The sequence below is a fragment of the Homarus americanus genome, unplaced genomic scaffold (genome assembly GCF_018991925.1).
Source record: "Homarus americanus isolate GMGI-L3 unplaced genomic scaffold, GMGI_Hamer_2.0 scaffold32929, whole genome shotgun sequence".
NCBI lineage: Eukaryota > Metazoa > Arthropoda > Malacostraca > Decapoda > Nephropidae > Homarus > Homarus americanus.
Genome location: NW_024737097.1, coordinates 2,494,200 through 2,517,453, shown reverse-complemented (window position 1 = coordinate 2,517,453; position 23,254 = coordinate 2,494,200). Strand labels below are relative to the sequence as shown.

General features: G+C 44.9%; 1 protein-coding gene across 1 annotated transcript in view; it reads left to right on the top strand.

Annotated features, from left to right (window-relative positions):
• Positions 1–13,541: 13,541 nt before the first annotated feature.
• LOC121873359 overlaps positions 13,542–23,254 on the top strand; it is a 127,850-nt gene continuing 118,137 nt past the window's right edge. Inside the window, exon 1 of the mRNA XM_042376910.1 lies at positions 13,542–14,106. Within this exon, the coding sequence (XP_042232844.1) occupies positions 13,966–14,106 (141 nt within the window). The 5' untranslated portion in view covers positions 13,542–13,965. The remainder of the gene's footprint in view (positions 14,107–23,254) is intronic.

Below are 23,254 nucleotides of genomic sequence, written 5' to 3'. Positions count from 1 at the left end.
GGGTAGAGGAAGGTGACGTGGGGGGTGTGGCGGGGCAGAGAGATGACGTGGGGTGGCAGGAGTGGAGGAGGTGACGTAGTGGGTGGTGGCGGGGTAGAGGGAGGGTGACGTAGTGGGTGGTGGCGGGGTAGAGGGAGGCTTGATCCTACAGTGCCAAAGTTCACGATCTGAATTCTCAAAACAGGAGTAAATTATAAATCTTCCCTCCCTCACCCACAATGAAACCCCAGTCCCGTCACATCCTGGAGACCCCAGCGCCCTCACACCTAGCCCAGCCCTCCCAGGCCCCCTCCTACCACCCCCTGCCAGCACCCTCTCAAGCATCCCCCAGTTTTACAGGTTATAAGAGAGTGCCCTGAACATAAGAATTGAGGAAACTGCAGCGGGCCTATTGGTCCATATAGGGCAATCCCGTTTACACCCAACCCCTATTGCTCATATAAGCATCCAACCTAGGTTTGAAGCTATCCAGCGTATTCGAGTTAATGATGATATTTGGTAACTTGTTCCATTCATCCACTACTCTGTTACCAAACCAGTGTTTGCCTATTTCGCGCCTAAATCTAAATTTGTCTAATTTAAAACCATTGTTACGAGTTCGCTCTTGGTTGGATAGTTTGAGTACCTTTGTAATATCCCCTTTGTTCAGCCCTGATTTCCATTTATACACCTCTATCAAATCGCCTCTCACTCCACGTCTCTCGAGGGAGTGCAAATTAAGATGCTTTAACCTGTCTCTGTACTCAAGGTTCCAAATGCCCGGGATTAGCCTTGTCATTCTCCTCTGAATTCTTTCCAAGGATTCTATATCCATTCTGTAATAAGGTGACCAGAATTGAACTGCGTAATCCAAGTGAGGTTTCACAAGCGCAAGATATAGTTTTAGGATGACCTCGCTAGTCTTGTAACTAACACTCCTTTGTATGAACCCAAGTACTTTATTAGCCTTGTTTCAAGCAAATACACATTGTTTACTTGGCTTAAGGTTCCTACTTATCATTACTCCTAAATCTCTCTCGCAGTCGGATTTCTCAATGGCATCGTTGTTCATCTGATAAATGGTTCCCCTGTTTACATCTCCTATACTGAGTACTTTACATTTGTCCACGTTGAATTTCATCTGCCATTTTTCCGACCATTCGAAAAATTTTTTTAGATCTTCCTGTAGTTTTGTGGAGTCCTCGTCAGATTTAATAACACGCCCTATTTTGGTGTCATCAACAAATTTACTTATGTTGCTGTCTATGCCGATATCTATGTCGTTCATGTATATAATAAACAATAATGGTCCAAGTACTGAGCCTTGGGGAACTCCACTTGTGACGTTGCTCCAATGGGACTTAGTGCCGTTAATGCTCACTCGCTGTTTCCTGTCCTGTAACCACGCCCTAATCCATTTAAGGATGTTACCTTTGATGCCATGAGCTTCTACCTTTCTAATTAGTCTTTCGTGGGGGACTCTGTCAGAAGCACTAAAATCGAGATATACCACTCATATTGCCCTAGGTCCACCAGTTAAGCAGTGGAAGAATGTTAATAGATTAGTTAGACAAGAACGCCCGCTTGTGAAGCCATGCTGGGAATCATTGATCAATCGGTGCTTCTCCAGGTGATTTGAATAGAGTTTGAAATGATTGCTTCCAGTAATTTGCCTACTATTGATGTTAGACTGATTGGGCGGTAGTTAGAGGATAGTGATCTATCCCCCTTCTTGAAAATCGGTATTACATTCGCTATCCTCCAGGATTCTGGTACTACACCTGTTTTTAAGGACATGTTAAACAACTTTGCTAAGGGCATACTAAGCTCTTCCTTACATTCCTTTAATACTCTGGCAAATATCTCATCGGGACCAGGTGACTTATTAGGCTTTAGTTTGTCTGTTTGCTTACTAACATCGTTACTAGTCACTACTATCTCGCTTAATTTGTTTTCTTCACTATCTCTGAATAGAGTCGGTGCCTCGGGTATCGTGTTTAAGTTTTCGGTGGTGAAAACTAATGAAAAATATTTAATCAGATTATTGCTCATTTCTCCGTCGTTATCAGTTAGCTCGCCGTATTGGTCCAATCTTTTCTCGTGTTTTAGTTTGATACATTTGGTAGAATCCTTTGGGGTTTGTCTTTGCCTCCCTTGCTATCCTTACCTCATTATTCCTCTTGGCCATCCTTATCTCGGTTTTAACCCTACTCACCAATACCCCATAATAATCCCGGAGGTAAATTTCGCCACGATTTATCCTTCTACCTATAGCCTTCCTTTGGCCAATAATGTTCTTTAAATAATTATTTATCCATTTAGGGTCATTGTTGTCTGATCTGAGTTTTTTGTATGGTATGTTCTGCCTTTGTGCATTTAGTAACTCATTATGTAAATTGTCGTGGAACTCGGCAATGTCAGATCTCGTTATCAGGTCGGTGTCAACCGTCAGGTTCGCGGGTGGGGTGAGGTCAATGTGAGTCACCCCCATGCGTGATACCCCTTCCCTCAACTGCCTCTTCAAACCATCAAAGTTTGCCCTTCTGAAATCTGGGACTTTAGTGGAATTTTCGTTTCGTCCGCCCTGAAAATCTAACTGGAATCTAATTTCTTTGTGATCGCTGTTCGCTAGTTCGTTCCCTACCTCGACATTACTAATGAGGTTGTCTCTGTTCGACAGAACTAAATAGAGTATATTATTACCCCGGGTGGGTTCGGTTATATGTTGACTTAGGAAACAGTCCTGGATCGTTTCGAGAAAATCCTCTGATACAAAATATAGGTTTACCTTTCAGTTACAGATACAGTCATTAATGTTTGGTTACAGCAAGGTCAGAATGTTACCTGTATGTGAATGAATTAAGGCATGACCTATTTACCATAATCATGTACTGTACAGTATCTCAAAAACGTCCTATGACTTCCGAAATGCTACATGCAACTCGCGATTTCCCAGGAGGGTTGGTATGCGTGCCCCGGGGGCACACTAATCCTACGACATTTGGTAACAGAACATCATATTATTTACGTTTAAATAAATGCACGTTGTATTACTTATGTTAAACTACCTATATACAGTATACCACAGTACTTACGTGTCCCATTATATATCATCCATGGTCTCATAATGTGTCACACAGAGTGTGGACAGATACTTTTTTTTGAGATACTGTACACCTGATAATGCGACAGATTGCTTCATTGTTATTTCAGGATTCACATTTTCCACACCTAACTTTACCTTACCTTACCTGACCTGACCTGACCTGACCTGACCTGACCTGACCTTACCTTGTGGTACCAATATTAGAACTGCCATCTTGATGATACCTAATTTACTATTATTTTATAAATTAGTGTGTGTGTGTGTGTGTGTGTGTGAAATAGACTACCAGTGTGCCTCGTGTCACCCAAATGTCATAGTTCATAATCAGCTTCTGTAGGCTCGGAGACACTGGCGAAGCTGTGTTTTGATAACTGGTGTTCGAACCCTTGTCGTTGAATCGGGATCTTGTAGGTTACATTTTATTTAGGCCAATTTACCGTCTTTCCCGGCTTGACTGCTGTATACGTCTTTAAAGCTGAGGGATTTTTTTTAAGTTCAGCTCAACGTAACCAGTAAAAAAGTCCTTAGTCATCTTTGTGTATGTTGATGTTGCAGTATTTCTTTTCTTCTGTCTCTCCATTTTTATCTTTTCTACACGTCATTTGGTGTCACTTTAGCAACTTTTCCTCTGAGTTAATTAGTTCAGTGTCTGTCTGTACTGACTGACTGACTGACTGACTGGCAATGATGTATTTTTTTCGCGTGAGGGAGCTTTATATTTTCAGATATATCTCGTGATGTTCGTTGTGGTGTATACAACCAACGTGACCTTAATGTAGTGGTGCCTAGTTAGTGATTATCTTACTTGTCTTGTGGTTTAGTGAAGTTAGGTTAGGTTAGGTTAGGTTAGGTTAGGTTAGGTTAGGTTAGGTTAGGTTAGGTTAGGTTAAGATAGGTTAGGTTAGGTTAAGATAGGTTAGGTTAGGTTAGGTTACAAGAACGTGGAGAATGAAGATGGAATTAGCACCTGATGGCGGACAAGGTGATACACACTGTACACTTGGCATTGATTCGACTGGCCTTAATTCCTTCCACTCTCGCTTCCCTCAGCCTTCCTAAACAACTGAACTAATGAGAGTCAGGCGATGTTTCATTGTTTCGACTCAATATTCGGACGGGGTTCATTGGTTATTGATTTGAATAGTTGACAACCGTTTCGAAGCCGGGTTGAGGTTCGTAAAAGGTTCGTATGGTAATATTCATCTTAAATGAAAAATTAAGATGACAATAACTTGGCTAACTTACCGTAAACACAAAAATAATGCATAAAAATTGCCTCAATATTTCACTTGAGCTCAACTTTAATTAGAAACATTAATTTAGCATCATTTATTGGTCAATATTAACGTACAAAATAATTGCCAAAGATGCTATACCTTAAATTGGTCCTCTAATTGGAGCTAAATTAATGTATCTATTTATGTTCAGTCTCTTTAGTTCTTATGTAATTTTTTAACGTTATTTTTTTGGTATTTTTTTCGTAAGTCAAACAGTTATGTGGAGTTTCACATCTCACGAATCCTTAAGAAACTAGAGCAGCTCTCCTGTCCATCGAGTTTCTGTTTCCCATTGTTTGTATACCCACACTGCAGCCAATCCAAAAGGTATGGAGTCCTCAAGGTCCGATGGGATAGAAAACAAATGATAACCTCAGACACATTCATTGGTGGTGTTCACTTGGTCTTCGGCCATGTTTCATATTCTCTCGGACGTCTGGGGTCATAATACTGTTTGGTTGGCTGTATATTGTACACCTGCACTTTACTGTAAGGTAAATACAAGCCAAGTCAATGTGAACTTGTATGACGATTTTATTGAATATCTATCTATCTATCTATCTATCTATCTATTATCACAGTGTTGGTGAAGTCTAGGGCCACCACACGCTGGATTACACCGTCATAATCCCCTGAAAATTGACTTTCCCTCACGAAAGAGTGTTGACGTGTTGTGTTGCTACCACCGACCGCCAGTGTTCATTACTGACCCTGTCAAACAAACTCTTCTAAAGAAATTTAATGTGCTTTGCCATAAAAAATAAGGACTTCTAAAACGCCAAAAAGAGAAGTTGTTATTTTCATTCGATTATGAAACAAGAGACGATCACTGTTTAGCTTTTAGCGAATGTTCCTCTGAGGGAAAAGGAGGGGGCTCTCACACCTCTCCTCGCGTTTCTCCTTCCCTCACCTCCCCCTTCCCCCTCCCCCTCTCCTCGCCTCTCCCTTTCCCATCTCCCCCTTTCTCCCTTGCTGGATGATTTTGACTTTATTTTACTTAAAGGTTATTTTTTGTATGACCTCTCTCTGCTCGATATATTTCTAAAAAGAAAAAACAAGGGTGGTCAAGGATCGGTCATAGCTGCTTTCGTGCGAGGGATTGTTCGTAGGTCTAGCAGCGTGTGTTGTGTTATGAGATGTTTTAAAAAGACATGGAAAAGAGCTCACGTCGAAAAAACACTCTCAGGCAGTCAAATGGGAAAGGCGTGGTTGATGAACGCTGACGAATGACGAATGACGATAGCATATAGATACGATGCAAGAAAGAAGATTGAGAAGAAAGGGGAGAATAAACATAAAAGCGTAAAGTCAGTAAAGAAAAAGAAAACTAGGATAAGAAACAGAAAGGAATAAAACAAAACAGCCACAAGTTCAACTTCAGATGCCAATAATATTTCCTGACCACTGAAGAAGAATGAGAAGAAGACATAAATAATTTCGAATAACAAGAAAAATAAAGGAAGAAAAGAAGAAAGGCAAAATTAAATAGAATTTTATACATCCCAAAACGCACTCTTAAGACTTCAACAATATTTTCTGAGCGCTGGCAGAAGTTCACTCATTTCTCGTGTCTTATGAAGTTGTAAACAGCTCCAACAAACAACGCCAGACGTACGACCATGTCAACCCATTCCTTCGTAGGGCTTGACGTACGACTGTGTAAACTCATCCCCCTCCCAACGACAAGCATGCGACCAACTCACCCTCCTCCCCACACCAGACGTACGACCAACTCACCCTCCTCCCCACACCAGACGTACGACCAACTCACCCTCCTCCCCACACCAGACGTACGACCAACTCACCCTCCTCCCCACACCAGACGTACGACCAACTCACCCTCCTCCCCACACCAGACGTACAACTCTCTTCTACCTGTATTTCATCTCATCCCCTATTCTGGAAGCTCTTCTCCCTATTCCACTCCTCCCCGTGTACCCTTTTTCCCTCTTTTCACCTCCTCTTACTCTATTCCACCTTTTTACCTTAATTTCACCTCCTTCCCCTGTTCCACCTCCTCCCACTATTCCACCCCTCTCTTCATTTCTACCCCGCCCCCTTATTCCATATCCTCCCCCTATTTCACATCCACCCCTATTCCATCTTTTCCCCATATTCCACGTCCTACCCTATTCCACCTCCCCCCTCCTCTTCCACACCCTACCCTATTTCACCTCCTCTCCCCCTCTTCCACATCCTACCCAACCTCCTCTCTCTTCCTTCCATCCTACCTATTCCACCTCCCCCTCTTCCACATCCTACCCTATTCCACCTCCCCCTCTTCCACATCCTACCCTATTCCACCTCCCCTCTTCCCACAGCCTACCTTATTCCCCACCTCCTCTCCCCTCTTCCACCTATTCACCTCCCTCTTCCACATCCTACCCTATTCCACCTCCTCTCCCCTCTTCCCCATCCCTTCCTCTCTCTCCCCTTCTTCCACCTACCCTATTCCCCCCTCTTCCACATCCTACCCTATTCCACCTCCTCTCCCCTCTTCCACACCCCTACCCTATTCCCTCCTCTCTCCCTCTTCCACACCCCACCCTATTCCACCTCCTCTCCTTCTTCCCATTCCACCTCCTCTCTCCTCTTCCACACCCCACCCTATTCCACCTCCTCTCCCCTCTTCCACCCCTACCCTATTCCTCCTCTCCCCTCTTCCCTTCCCTACCCTATTCCACCTCCTCTCCCCTCTTCCACACCTACCTCCCCTCTTCCACACCTGCCCTATTCCACCTCCTCTCTCCCTCCCCTGTTCTGGCAGCTAGAGACTTGTGTCGTTGCCTCAAGTAATTAGGTTGTGTTCTTTTTCTATCATGTAGTGTGTCGTAGCCGTCGTCCGCGGGTGCCTTTGATAACCCCTCTCACTTCCCTTTCCTCTTCCTCTCATCGGTCTCCCCCCGCTCTGGTCTCCCTCTCATCATCCACAGTGTCACTCTCCTTTTCCTCTCGTCTCCATGTTGTTGTAGGAGGTATGCTCTTAGAATGTGCGCCCTCTCTTCTATGTGGCATCGCCCTCTCATCACCTCATCTTCCTTGTAACCCCTCTCACCCACTCTTCTCCCTCTCATCGCCCTATCAACACCACTTCAATCACTCATCGTCCTCTCATCCTCTCCTCCCTCTCTTATCGGTTTTTCATTCCCTTATCTCATCGCCCTCTCACCCCCTTATATTCCCCTCATCTCCCTCTCACCCCCTTATATTTTTCTCATCGCCCTCTCACCCCCTTATATTTTTCTCATCGACCCCTCAGCCTCATAGTCCTGTCAGGCGGTGCAACTTTAATGTGGAAGGGATGGTGTCGTTGCGTCAGCCGTGGTTACGCTACGGATGTTAACAGGACCCGCCGTTTCCTGGCCGGAGGTCGTGGTTGAGGAGTCGTTTCAGAGGCGACACGATGTTATTTTTATACTTACGTGCTGTGTGTGTGTGTGTGTGTGTGTGTGTGTGTGTGTGTGTGTGTGTGTGTGTGTGTGTGTGTGTGTGTGTGTGTGTGAGAGAGAGAGAGACATTATTAGTACATCTGAAAGACCAAAAATCATACTTTTACCACGTCAACTGCAAACCCTTTAAGACGACACCTGGTGTAAAAATTAACCTGGATTAGGGAGATGAAGATTCCTCAGTACTATCGTGGACAAAAGTTCGCTCCCTGTGGTGGAACTGAGTCACAGGAATGAGTCTCCGAACTGACTTACCCTGACTGTGTGCGGGTGTGCTGTTTTGTCTCATTTGGGGTCGATGCTGCTTCAGTTTTGGAGGGAGCGAACTTTTGTCCACGATAGTACATGTGAAATTTTCAGCATCTGTAGTGGGGTTGTCTTAAAGGTTCACACTCGACATAACACTTGTTGAGTATTGATCCAACATTTAAAGGTTCACACTCGACATGAAACTTGTTGAGTATTGATCCAACATTTAAAGGTTCACACTCGACATAACACTTGTCGAGTATTGGTCACCCACACTGTCTTAAATAGTATCGTAACCCCTATGAATCCATAAAATCACTCCTTAAGGTGTGAAATAAACGATTCTTCTCCCTGGTGGTTTTCTGTGGACAAGCTTGTGGCGGATGGGGGAGGGGGGGTTAAAGAGCCCCAGCAGCTGACACGGAGTTGATAAGACTGTCAGGGCAAGTCTTAAAACTCCGTGTTCAGGGACTACTCACACGTGTTGGCACTTCCTCAAGGACCCAACTTGGATTTTCTTGGAATTGAGAACTTGATCAAATCAGAGTAATTGGGCGACAAGGAGTTCTGATGAAGACGTACAGTATATCAGGAAGTGGATGGGTACAGCCATTCTAAAGGGGCCTGGATACAGTTAATCAGAACAGAACTGGGTACAGCAATTCAGAATACAACTGGATACAACCAATCAGAATACAACTGAGTAAAGCCTATCAGAATACAATAGGATACAGCCAAACAGAATGCAACTGAGTACAGCCAATCAGAATACAACTGGATAAAGCCAATTAGAATACAACTGGGTACAGCAATCAGAATATAGCTCAGTACAGCCAATCAAAATACAACATGATGCATCCAATCAGAACACAACAGGATGCAGGCAATCCGAATATAACTTTGACCCGTGACCCTTGAACCATTTCAGAATTTAACATTAACATTGTTTTCATAACGAGATGATGAATCACAATTTGGAGACGACTTTTTTTTTCATTAACATACAATAGTTCCATAATAATGTAAACATGAATAATTTTTAATAAGTTTTGTTGACTTTGTCGGTAGTTCACTATTTACCAGTCGGCTGTGTAACTTTTAAACTCGGTTACTGTATAGCGTGTGTGGGGGGAATAGGTGTAGATTTTTATAATGTTCACGATACAAATTTTATTATAATTTAGCTATTGTCCTTTGTTGGGTATTCTGAAATTGCCAAAGCAAAACGAGTTGTATGTGCTAAATTACCTATGTGTTAGGGTACATATGAGTTAAAATGTATGTGTTATATGTGTTAGGGTACAAACAGTTAAATTATATATGTGCTAGGGTACATAGTTACGATGAAAGTTACAGATGAATTAATGTACTTATGATTCAAGGTACAGTCAAAATAAAATGTTCGCCGAAAATCACCAGTCAGCATTACTGTATGTTTTCTGTTCATATCAACTACATGAGGCTCCCGACCACAACACGACGCGTGGTGGTGGACCTTCACGAGTTATAAACAGAAAGAAACACTATGTTGACTACATGGCGATTTTTGGCGAACTTTTCATTTTTGTTGTACAGTATACCCTGGATAGTCATTTGGCAAAGATTAATACTCTATCAAGCTGGGCTAGTTAATACTCTATCAAGCTGGGCTAGTTAACACTGTATCAAGCTGGGCTAGTTAATACTGTATCAAGCTGGGCTAGTTAATACTCTATCAAGCTGGGCTAGTTAATACTCTATCAAGCTTGGCTAGTTAATACTGTATTAAGCTGGACTAGTTAATACTGTATCAACCTTGGCTAGTTACTACTCTATCAAGTTTGGCTAGTTAATACTGTATCAAGCTGGGCTAGTTAATTCTCTATCAAGCTTAGGCTACTATCAAAGTATCAAGCTGGCTAGTAATACTGGGCTTAGGGGCTTACTGTATCAAGCTGGGCTAGTTAATACTCTATCAAGCTTGGCTAGTTAATACTGTATTAAGCTGGACTAGTTAATACTTATCAATAGTCTATCAAGTGGCTAGTTAATACTGTATGAAACTTAGTTATTAGTTAATAGTACATCTAAGTGACTTTAATGTTGTATCAAGCTCAGTTAACAGTTAATACTGTATCAAGCTCAGTTAACGGTTAATACTGTATCAAGCTCAGTTAACAGTTAATACTGTATCAAGCTCAGTTAACAGTTAATACTGTATCAAGCTCAGTTAACAGTTAATACTGTATCAAGCTCAGTTAACAGTTAATACTGTATCAAGCTCAGTTAACAGTTAATACTGTATCAAGCTCAGTTAACGGTTAATACTGTTTCAAGCTCAGTTAACGGTTAATACTGTATCAAGCTCAGTTAACAGTTAATACTGTATCAAGTTCAGTTAACAGTTAATACTGTATCAAGTTCAGTTAACAGTTAATACTGTATCAAGCTCAGTTAACAGTTAATACTGTATCAAGCTCAGTTAACAGTTGATACTGTATCAAGCTCAGTTAACGGTTAATACTGTATCAAGCTTAGTTAACAGTTAATACTGCATCAAGCTCAGTTAACAGTTAATACTGTATCAAGTTCAGTTAACAGTTAATACTGTTTCAAGCTCAGTTAACAGTTAATACTGTTTCAAGCTCAGTTAACGGTTAATACTGTTTCAAGCTCAGTTAACGGTTAATACTGTTTCAAGCTCAGTTAACAGTTAACAGACACAGTATTTCCAGAAGTTAATCGTCGTGGCTAGCTGGGAGGACCAAACACAATCAAGTCTTTGTTTAATCGTTTGTCTTTCTTGTTTGTTTATCCCGCGCAGTTGTATCGTCGAGACTCTGAGTGGCCGGGGACTTGTTTACTCTCTACCATGGTGATTTAACTCCTTTGTTTATGAGGGATCATGTTTGTCTTTAGGGATTATATATGTGTGTGAGGGATTGTTTATGAGGGGTTAGGTTTGTTTATGAGGGATCATGTTGTTTATGAGGATTGTTTTTGTTTGTGAGATTGTCTTTGTTTAGATGACTTGTTTGTTTGTGGGGATTGTGTTTATTCAAGAGGGATTATCTTTGCTTATAGGGATATAACAGCTTGTTTATGAGGGAGTACATTTGTTTATGAGGGATTATATTTGTTTATGAGTACTTAACCGTTTTATATAAAAGATTAAACCTTTGGTTACAATGTTTCTTCATTTCACTCGAAAACTTAACCCTAAAAGGACGATCAAGTCGATGATGTACTCCACATCATTAAGACCGAGACCGAAACGACCCCACCTATGAGGTTTTACCATAATAACTTTAGTACATTATTAGGGCCTCAGTCCTTACCAGCTTAATATTCTGGAGGAGTTGAAATCCCTGGTTGACGGAGCCGAGGGTCAGTGTTGTCCGCACACTGTGTTTATACCAATTACTGAACTATTTTTTCTTCTAATTTCATTATATAAATATGAGTAATTGAATGAACTCACTTTACTTTTATAATATTTTTTTGAGGGTCATATCTATCACACCAAACTCACCTGATCATATTCAGGTAATATAAAGAAACCAGCCACCGTCAGGGCCCAACGTAGCCCCACGCCTTCGTGGTCGTGAGTGTGTCATGTCGTGTGGTCAGGTCATCACAGAGACCGACACAGCACATCGATCTCCACCTGATAGCTTGATTAGAATCAACCTTTCGCAGTCATCAGCGCCGATACGACAACGTAGTGTCATGGGCCAAGACAACGTCAGTCCTTGGTGGGGTGTAATGGTGTGAGGCGGCTGGGCCACCAGCGGAAGACTATATAAGTGTTGAAAATGGTCTTGAGTAATAAAGTACTGTACACTGAACCACAGACTCACCATGGTGTTATAATCAGTGCGAGGTGATATAAAGCAGATGTGGGGTTGGATACCAGTGTTGACCTAAGAAGGTTGGTGGGACCTCTGTGATACAGTCACTTAACGTTCTTTGTGGGTGGTTAAGTCATTCCCTCACCGTAAAATAACCTTTTGGGGGGATAACAACGTGATATCGTAACGTTAACGACTTGAAGCTAGAGAAGAAAATCCCTCGTTGGAAACTGAATTATTACTGGAATAGCTGCCAGATGTTGCTAGAGTACTGCTATAAGACGTATGGCTGAATGTAGCCAAATAATTTTGTTTTACCTTTAATTGATTTTTAAGTTTCTAAACTTCTTACATGACCAAAGAGGACAGAAATCATATACAGTGGATAAATAAAGGAGTATTTAAACTTGATGGAGAAGGTGTGTTGACATTGGTGTTCAACTGCTGTAAGTCAGGGCTGTGAGGGAAGGACTGTGGATTTAGCAAACGAATTCCATTTAAGAGCTGTTGAATGACGGGGGACTTGGGGTACCATTTGAATCCCATCCAAAAATTCATTTTCCATTGGTTGATTTGTGTTGTTGCGGTTGGTTGTTGGGATTGAAAACAACTATTTACCAGGAGTAAGTCACTGGGCTAGCTATATCAGCCAGGGTTCACAGTTTCAGAGGGTCACCTGATACATTTTCCTCGTAACTCGAAATTAAAGATATAATTATGTAGTTAACTAAAACACAAAAATAACCACCATAAATAGCATCAATACTACACCAAGATTACCTTGACTAGATACGTTCACTAAACACCAGTTTGGAGACGAAATTTAACTGAATGTTTTGATGCACAGTGAACGTACTGTACAAGTATCACAACGTCCTCGGTGAGAAGATGGCTTCACCTTACTCGTGTTTGTACCTGGTTATTATCGTTCCGTTATGGCGCTCAGCAATCACAGCACTCGTTTCCTGACCTAAGGATCGCTGGTTCGCGCCAGGTGTACCCTCACCTGGGAAAAATGATAGCAGTACCACGCTACCTGGTGGTAGAGTGGTACCGCTCTTGCCTTCGCAAGCGAGATGTCACGGGTTCGATTCGCGGGTGTAAATCGAAAGTTGCGAATTCGTATTCAGGGACAAGTAATTGGAGCTTCCAATAACTTGATGACATAAAACCATTGACTCTTCAGGCTTCTACGCCCTTAACTCATGAGACATAAAGGCAAGCATGAACTTAGCATGCTTCACTGTTGGGCACTGTAAACGCTTCTGTGCTTCACCTTACACAAGGATGTAGTGGAGTGCCCAATAAATAATAATAAAAAAAATAAAAAAATAAAAAAGTCTCCGTGTGGTAGCGTTAGCATTCGACACACGAACTGGTTATGCTACATTTTCGGAACGTTATGTCGATTAGGTTGACATGTCAATAATTAACACAAAATGTCGACTTCAGTTCCAGTTCGTTTAAATATCCACATTGTAACTATTGTTTGTCAATAATAAACAACGATAGCGAGGTGTGGAAGACAGTGTCATCCCACAGTTCAGTAATTGAGATGCGGGAAGTGACCAGAATAATTTGACACCATTTTACATTATAGTGAGTCAGTGTTCTACCGTGAACTAAATAATTGTCTTCACATTTTAGTGTTTCTGAAAGAAAACCACGATAATTATTACTTAGTAACATCTTAACAAAAGTACCCGAGCGAGAAAAATAAGTGATACCAAGCTTTTCATTGTGAGTGCGTGTTTGTGTCATTCACCGTGATCGGCGAATCATTTACCCATACCAGCGAAGATTTGCAAAGTAACGAAAACTGGCCACATAGTCACAAAGACTCAGCTGTGCCAGTGTGACCTTTCGAGTGTTGACATCGTGAACTATACATACAATATTTAAGCTCACAGAACTCCAGTGCGACCTTTCGGGTGTGCGAACTTTGACATTGTGGGCGGGCGGTAGGCGGGCAATGTCTGCCTGAGCTAAGGAGAAAAAGAACAAGAGGAGAGGGTTGACTTGAAACTTGCGGTTATCTAGTGGTGAAGTCAGGGAGGGCAACAGGTGTGGGCTGTATGTGTGAGGACAGAGCTAAGACCAACACCAAGATGAACCCGCTGTTCTGGTTACCGCGGTCCCGCCCAGCCTCGCGGACCCCGGCTACCCGCACCTGTTCCCGGCCCCACTCCCCTGGGGGCTACTACTACTACACCATGGTGAGTCACCCTACACCTGCTGTTACACTTGTTATACGATTCTACACCTGCTACTACACCTGTTTTATCATCTTACACTTGTTATGCCACCCTACACCTGCTGTTACACCTTTTATATAATCATATACCGACTGCTACACCTGTCATATCGTACACTTGCTGTTACACCTGCTATATCATCCTCCACCTGCTACTACACCTGTTATATACTATTCTACACTTATTATATCATCCTATACCTGTTAGGTCATCTTACACCTGTTGTTACACCTGTTATATCATGCTACATTTGCTACTGCACCTAATATATCACCAAGCACCTGTTGCTACACCTCTTATACTATACACATGTTATATCATCCTACACCTGTTATATCATTCTACACTCCTGTTGTATCTTCCTTCATTTGCTGCTAAACCTTTTATATAATTCTACATTTGTTATATTAGTCTACACATGCTGCTACACCTGCTAAATCATTCTACACCTATGTTACACGTGTTATATCACGCTACACCTGTTTTGTCATCCTACACCTGCTGTTACACCTGTTATATCATGCTAGACATGTTAATATCATCCTGGGGTGCTGCTACACCGTATCATACTATACTTGTTGTTACATCTAATATATCATCCTCTACCTGCCACTACACCTAATATATCAACCTCTACCCTCCACTACACCTAATATATCATCCTCTACCTGCCACTACACCTAATATATCAACCTCTACCCTCCACTACACCTAATATATCATCCTCTACCTCCACTACACCCAATATATCATCCCCCACCTGCCACTACACCCAATATATCATCCCCACCTGCCACTCACACCAAATATATCATCCCCACCTCCACTACACCTATATATCATCCTCTACCTGCCATTACACCTAATATATCATCCTCCACTCACACCTAATATATCATCCCCACCACCACACCCAATATAACATCCTCTCTCCCTGCCACTACACCCATCATTTCATCCCCACCTGCCACTACACCCAATATAGCATCCTCCACCTGCCACCACACCCAATATATCATCCCCACCTGCCACTACACCCAATATATCATCCCCACTCCTGCCACACCTGATATATCATCCCCCCACACCACACCCAATATATCATCCCCCACCTGCCACTATTCCTAATATATCATCCCCACCTGCCACTACACCCAATATATCATCCCCACCCTGCCACTACACCATATATCATTCTCTACCTTCCACTACACCTAACATATCATCCCCCACCTGCCACTACACCCAATATATCATCCCCACCTGCCACTCACACCCAATATATCATCCCCACCTGCCACTCACACCTAATATATCATTCCCCACCTCCACCACACCCAATATATCATCCCTCTACCTGCCACACCCAATATATCATCCCCCACCTGCCACTCACACCCACATATCATCCCCACCCCACTACACCCAATATATCATCCCCCACCCCACTACACCTCAATATATCATCCCCACCACCACACCCCACTATATCATCCCATACCTGCCACTCACACCCAATATATCATCCCCACCTGCCACCACACCACATATCATCCTCTACCCACACCACACCCAATTTATCATCCCCCACCTGCCACTCACACCCATATATCATCCCCACCTGCCACTACACCCACATATCATCCCCACCTGCCACTCACACCAAATATATCATCCCCACCTGCCACTACACCCAATATATCATCCCTACATGCCACTCACACCCACATATCATCCCCCTACCTGCCACTACACCCAATATATCATCCCCTACCTGCCACCACACACCAACATATCATTCCCCACTTCCACTACACCCAATATATCATCCCCACCTGCCACTACACCCATATATCATCCCTCTACCCGCCACCACACCCAATATATCATCCCCCACCTGCCACTACACCCAATATATCATCCCCTGCCACTACACCAATATATCATCCCATACCTGCCACTCACACCCACATATCACATCCCCACACCACACCCCACATATCATCCCCACTTCACACCACACCCAATACATCATCCCCACCTGCCACCACACCCAATACATCATCCCCCACCACACCACACCCAATTACATCATCCCCACCTGCCACCACACCCACATATCATCCCCCACCTGCCACCACACACACATATCTCCACCTGCCTCTACACCCATATATCATCCCCATCTGCCACCTAAACCCAATATATCATCCATACCCCACTACACCCAATATATCATGCCCCACCCGCCACACACCCAATATATCATCCCCACCTGCCACCTCACACCCATTATATCATCCCACCTGCCACCAAACCCAATATATCATCCCCCACCTGCCACTACACCCAACATATCATCCCCCACCCGCCACTCACAATCTACCATCATCCCCACCTGCCACCACACCAACATATATCATCCCCACCTGCCACCACACCTAATATATCATCCCCACCTGCCCCAAACCCAATATATCATCCCATCTGACACCAAACCCACAATATCATGCCCACCTGCCACCACACCTAATATATCATGCTCTACCTGCCACTACACCATAATATATCATCCCCCACCTGCCACACTACACCCATTATACCATCCCCACTGCCACCAAACCCAATATATCATCCCTCACCTGCCCTCTAAACCCAATATATCATCCCTCATCTGCCACCACACCCAATATATCATGCCTCACCTGCCACTCACACCCACATATCATGCCCACCTGCCACCACACCCATATCATCCCCACACCACACCCAATACATCATCCCCACCCTCCACCACACCCAATATATCATCCCCACCTGCCACCACACCCATATATCATGCCCACCACACTCACACCCATACATCATGCCCCACCTGCCACTCACACCCAATATATCATGCCCCACCTGCCACCACACCCAATATATCATCCTCTACCCTCCACTACACCCAATATATCATCCCCACCTGCCACCACACCCATATATCATCCCCACCCCACTGCACCCATATATCATCCTCTACCTGCCACTCACACATATTATATCATCCCCTACCTGCCACCACACCCAATATATCATCCCCACCTGCCACTGCACCCACATATCATGCCCCACCTGCCACTACACCCACATATATCATCCCCACCCTCCACCACACCCATATATCATCCCCTACCTGCCACACCCATTATATCATCCCCACCAATACACCCATATATCATCCCCACCTGCCACTAAACCTAATATGTCATCCCCCACCTGCCACTACACCCAATATATCATCCCCTACCTGCCACTGCACCCAATATATCATCCCTACCCCACACCACACCCATATATCATCCCTCTACCTGCCACCACACCCAATATATCATCCCCACCCCTCCACTCACACCCATATATCATCCCCACCTGCCACTCACACCCATATATCATCCTCCACCCGCCACTCAAACCCACTATATCATCCCTACCTGCCACCACACCCATATATCATCCCCACCCGCCACTCACACCCATATCATCCCCACCCACACCACACACCCAATATATCATCCCCACCTGCCACTAACCCAATATATCATCCCCACCTGCCACTACACCACAATAATATATCATCCCCCACCACACCACACCAAACATCATCCCCACCGCCACTCACACTCAATATATCATCCTCTTGCTGCCACTACACCCAATATATCATCATCTACCTGCCACTCACACCAATTACATCATCCCCCACCCCACCACACCCACATTTCATCCCCACCTTCACACCACCCACATTCATACTCCACCCGCCACTCACACCCACATTTCATCCCCACCTGCCACTCACACCCAATATTTCATCCCCCACCTGCCACCACACCCAATATTTCATCCCCCACCTGCCACCACACCCCACATATCATCCCCACCTGCCACCACACCCACATATCATCCTCCACCTCCACCACACCCAATATATCATCCCCACCTGCCACCACACCCACATATCATCCCCCACCCACACCACACCCACACATCATCCCCACCTGCCACACCCAATACATCATCCCCACCTGCCACCACACACCTAATATTTCATCCCCACCTTCCACTACACCTAACATATCATCCCCCACCTCCACCACACAACTGAATATATCATCCCCACCTGCCACCACACCCAATGATCATCCCCACCTGCCACCACACACAATATATCATCCCCCACCTGCCACCACACCCACATATCATCTCACCTGCCACCACACACACATCATCCCCCACCCGCCACCACACCCACATATCATCCCCTCCTGCCACCACTCCACACCCAATATATCATCCTGCCCACACCACATCCACATAATCCCCCATCTGCCACTACACCCAACACTCCTCCACCCACACCCAATATATCATCCCCACCTGCCACCACACCCACATATCATCCCACCTGCCACTCACACCCAATATATCATCCCCCACCTGCCACCACACCTGATATATCATCCTCACCTGCCACTACACCCAATTCCATCATCCCCACCTGCCACTCACACCCATAATATATCATCCCTCTACCTGCCACCACACCCAATATATCATCCCCACCCACACCACACCCAATACATCCCCACCCGCCACCACACCCACATATCATCCCCACCTGCCACCACACCCAATATATCATCCCCACCTGCCACCACACCCACATATCATCCCCCACCTGCCACTCACACCTAACATATCATCCCCACCTGCCACTAAACCAAATATACTCATCCTCTACCAACACACACCCATATATCATCCTCCACCTGCCACCACACCCACATAATATCATCCTCTACTTGCCACTACACCCAATATATCATCCTCACCTGCCACTAAACCCAATATATCATCCACTACCCACCACACCCAATATATCACATCCCCCACCTGCCACTCACACCCAATACATCATCCTCTACCTGCCACTACACCCAATATCATCCTCTACTTCCCACCACACCACATATCATCCCTCTACCCTACCACACACCCAATATATCATCCCCCCGCCACCACACCCAATACATCATCCCTCCACCCGCCACCAAACCTAATATATCATCCTCCACCTGCCACTCACACCCAATATATCATCCCCACCTGCCACCACACCACATATCATCCTCACCCGCCACTCACACCCAATACATCATCCTCACCTGCCACTCACACCCAATATATCATCCTCTCCTGCCACCACACCACCAAACATATCATCCCCACTCCGCCACTACACCTAATATATCATCCCCACCTGCCACCACACCCAATACATCATCCCCACTCCTGCCACTCACACCCAATATATCATCCTCTACCTGCCACTACACCCAATATATCATCCCCACCTGCCACTCACACCAATATATCATCCCCACTCCGCCCCAAACCTAACATATCATCCCCACCTGCCACCACACACACACATCCTCCCACCCACCACCACACCCATATATCATCCCCTACCCGCCACTCACACCTACATATATCATCCCCCACCTGCCACTACACCCACATCATCCCTCTACCTCCACACACATAATATATCATCCTCTACCTGCCACCACACCCAATACACATCCCCACCACATTACACTTTATATATCATCCCTCACCACCACACCTCTCATTTCATCCTCTACCTGCCACTACACCTAATATATCATCCTCTACCTGCCACTACACCCACATATCATCCCTACCTGCCACTACACACCCACATATCATCCTACCTGCCACTCACACCTAATATATCATCCCCCACCTGCCACTACACCCATTATATCATCATCCCCCTACCCGCCACTACACCCACATATCATCCCCACCTGCCACCACTCACACCAAATAATATATCATCCCCACCTGCCACACCACACCAAACATCATCCCTCTACCTGCCACTCACACCCAATATATCATCCCTTGCTGCCACCACACCTATCATCATCCACCTGCCACTACACCCAATACATCATCCCCACCCGCCACCACAATCTAACATTCATCCCCACCTACACCCAATCACCCCACCTGCCACTACACCCAATATATCATCCCCACCTGCCACCACACCCAATATATCATCCCTCACCACACCACACCCAATATATCATCCCCACCACACCACACCCAATATATCATCCCCACCTGCCACTACACCCACACATCATCCCCACCACTACACCCAATACATCATCCCCCACCTGCCACCACACCCACACACATCATCCCCACCTGCCACCACACCCACATATCATCCCCACCCACACTCACACCCATACATACCATCCTCACCAGCCACCACACCCAATACATCATCCCCACCCCCACCACACCTAATACATCATCCCACTCCACCACACCCACATATCATCCTCACCTGCCACTCACCCAATATATCATCCCCACCTGCCACTACACCCAATATATCATCCCCACCTGCCACTCACACCCACATTTCCATCCCTCTACCTTCCACTACACCCACATATCATCCCCACCTCCACCACACCAAATATATCATCCCCACCCGCCACTCACACCCAATGCATCATCCCCACCTGCCACTACACACATATCATCCTCTACCTGCCACTACACCTAACATATCATCATCTCGCCACCACACCCAATACATCATCCTCACCTGTCACTACACCAACATATCATCTACCTGCCACACACCCACATATCATCATCCACTCACACTACATCTAAAAACATCATCCTCCACTCCGTCACCATACCCACATAATTATCATCATCTACCTGCCACCACACCCAATACATCATCCCCACCTGCCACTCACACCCACTGAGCATCATCCCCACCACACCACACCCAATACACTCATCCCCCACCACTACACCCACATAATCATCATCTACCCGCCACTCACACCCAATACATCATCATCTACCTGCCACCACATCTAATATACTCATCCCTCCACCCACCACACCCACATATCATCATCTAATCTGCCACTACACCCATACATCATCCTCTCACCTGTCACTAAACCTATATATCATCATCTACTCACATACACCCAATATCATCATCTACCTGCCACTACATCTAATATATCATCCTCTACATGTCACCATACCCATACATCATCCCCACCTGTCACTATACCCACTATATCATCATCTACCTGTCACTATACCCAATACATCATCATCCACCTGCCACTCACATCCAATATATCATCCTCACCTAGTCACTATACCCACATATCATCCCCATCTGTCACCATGCACCTAATATATCATCTACCTGCCACTACACCCAATATATCATCCCCTACCCGCCACTACACCTAACATATCATCCTCCACTGCCACTACATCTAATATATCATCCTCTCACCTCCCACTACACCTAATATATCATCCTCTACTGCCACCACACCCAATATATCATCCCCACCTGTCACCATACCCACATATCACCATCCACTCCGCACACACCCACATATCATCATCTACCTGCCACTACACCTAAAACATCATCCCCCACCTGTCACCATACCCAATACATCATCATCTACCTGCCACTACACCCAATTACATCATCCTCTACCAGCCACCACACCCACTACACTTCATCTCCACCTGCCACCACACCTAATATATCATCCTCACCTGTCACTATACCCAATATATCATCATTCACCCTGCCACTACACCCAATATATCATCATCTACCTGCCACCACATCTAATATATCATCCCCCACCTCCCACTACACCCACTATATATCATCATCTACCCTGCCACTACACCAATATATCATCCCCCCACCATACCATACTCCACACACACCACCACACCACACCCAATACATCATCATCCACCCGCCACTACACCCAATTACATCATCCCCACCTGTCACTTACACTCCAATATCATCATCCACCCACACTCACACCCAATACTCATCCCCACCTGCCACCACACCCACATATCCTCTCCCCACACTACACCTAATATATCATCCCCCACCTGCCACTACACCTAATATATCATCCTCTACCTGCCACTACATCTAATATATCATCATCTACCTGCCACTACACCTAATATATCATCCCCTACCTGTCACTATACCCACCACAATCATCATCCACCTGCCACTACACCCATATATCATCCCTCTACCGCCACTACACCCACATATCATCCCCACTCCACACCACACCCAATACATCATCATCTACCCTGCCACTACACCCAATATATCATCCCCACCACCATACCCACACATCATCATCTACCCACCACACATCTAATATATCATCCCCACCTGTCACCATAACCCAATATATCATCATCTCACCGCCACACACCTAATATATCATCCCCACCTGCCACTACACTCAATATATCATCCCCACCACACCTACACCTAATATATCATCCTCTACTGCCACTACATATAACATACCATCATCTACCTGCCACTACACCTAATACATCATCTCCTCCACCACAATTTAACATAATCTCCATTCACTCCACACTCACACCCATTATATCATCCCCACCTGCCACTACACCTAATATATCATCCTCTACCCGCCACTACACCCAATATATCATCATCTACTCCGCCACTACACCCAATATATCATCCTCTACCTGTCACTATAACTCATTATATCATCATCTACCTGCCACTACACCCAATACATCATCCTCACCACTACACCCAATATATCATCCTCTACTCCCACTACACCGAATAATATATCATCCTCTACCTGCCACTACACCGAATATATCTCCCCACCCGCCACCACACCGAATATATCATCCCTCACCTGCCACCTACACCGAATACACTACCCCACCCTGCCACCACACCTACACATATCATCCTCTCACCTGCCACTACACCTAATATATCATCCCCACCTGCCACTACACCCATTATATCATCCTCCACCCGCCCCAAACCAAACATATCTCATCCCTACCTGCCACTACACCCAATATATCATCCCCACTCCACACCTAACATATCATCCCTACCTGCCACTACATCTAA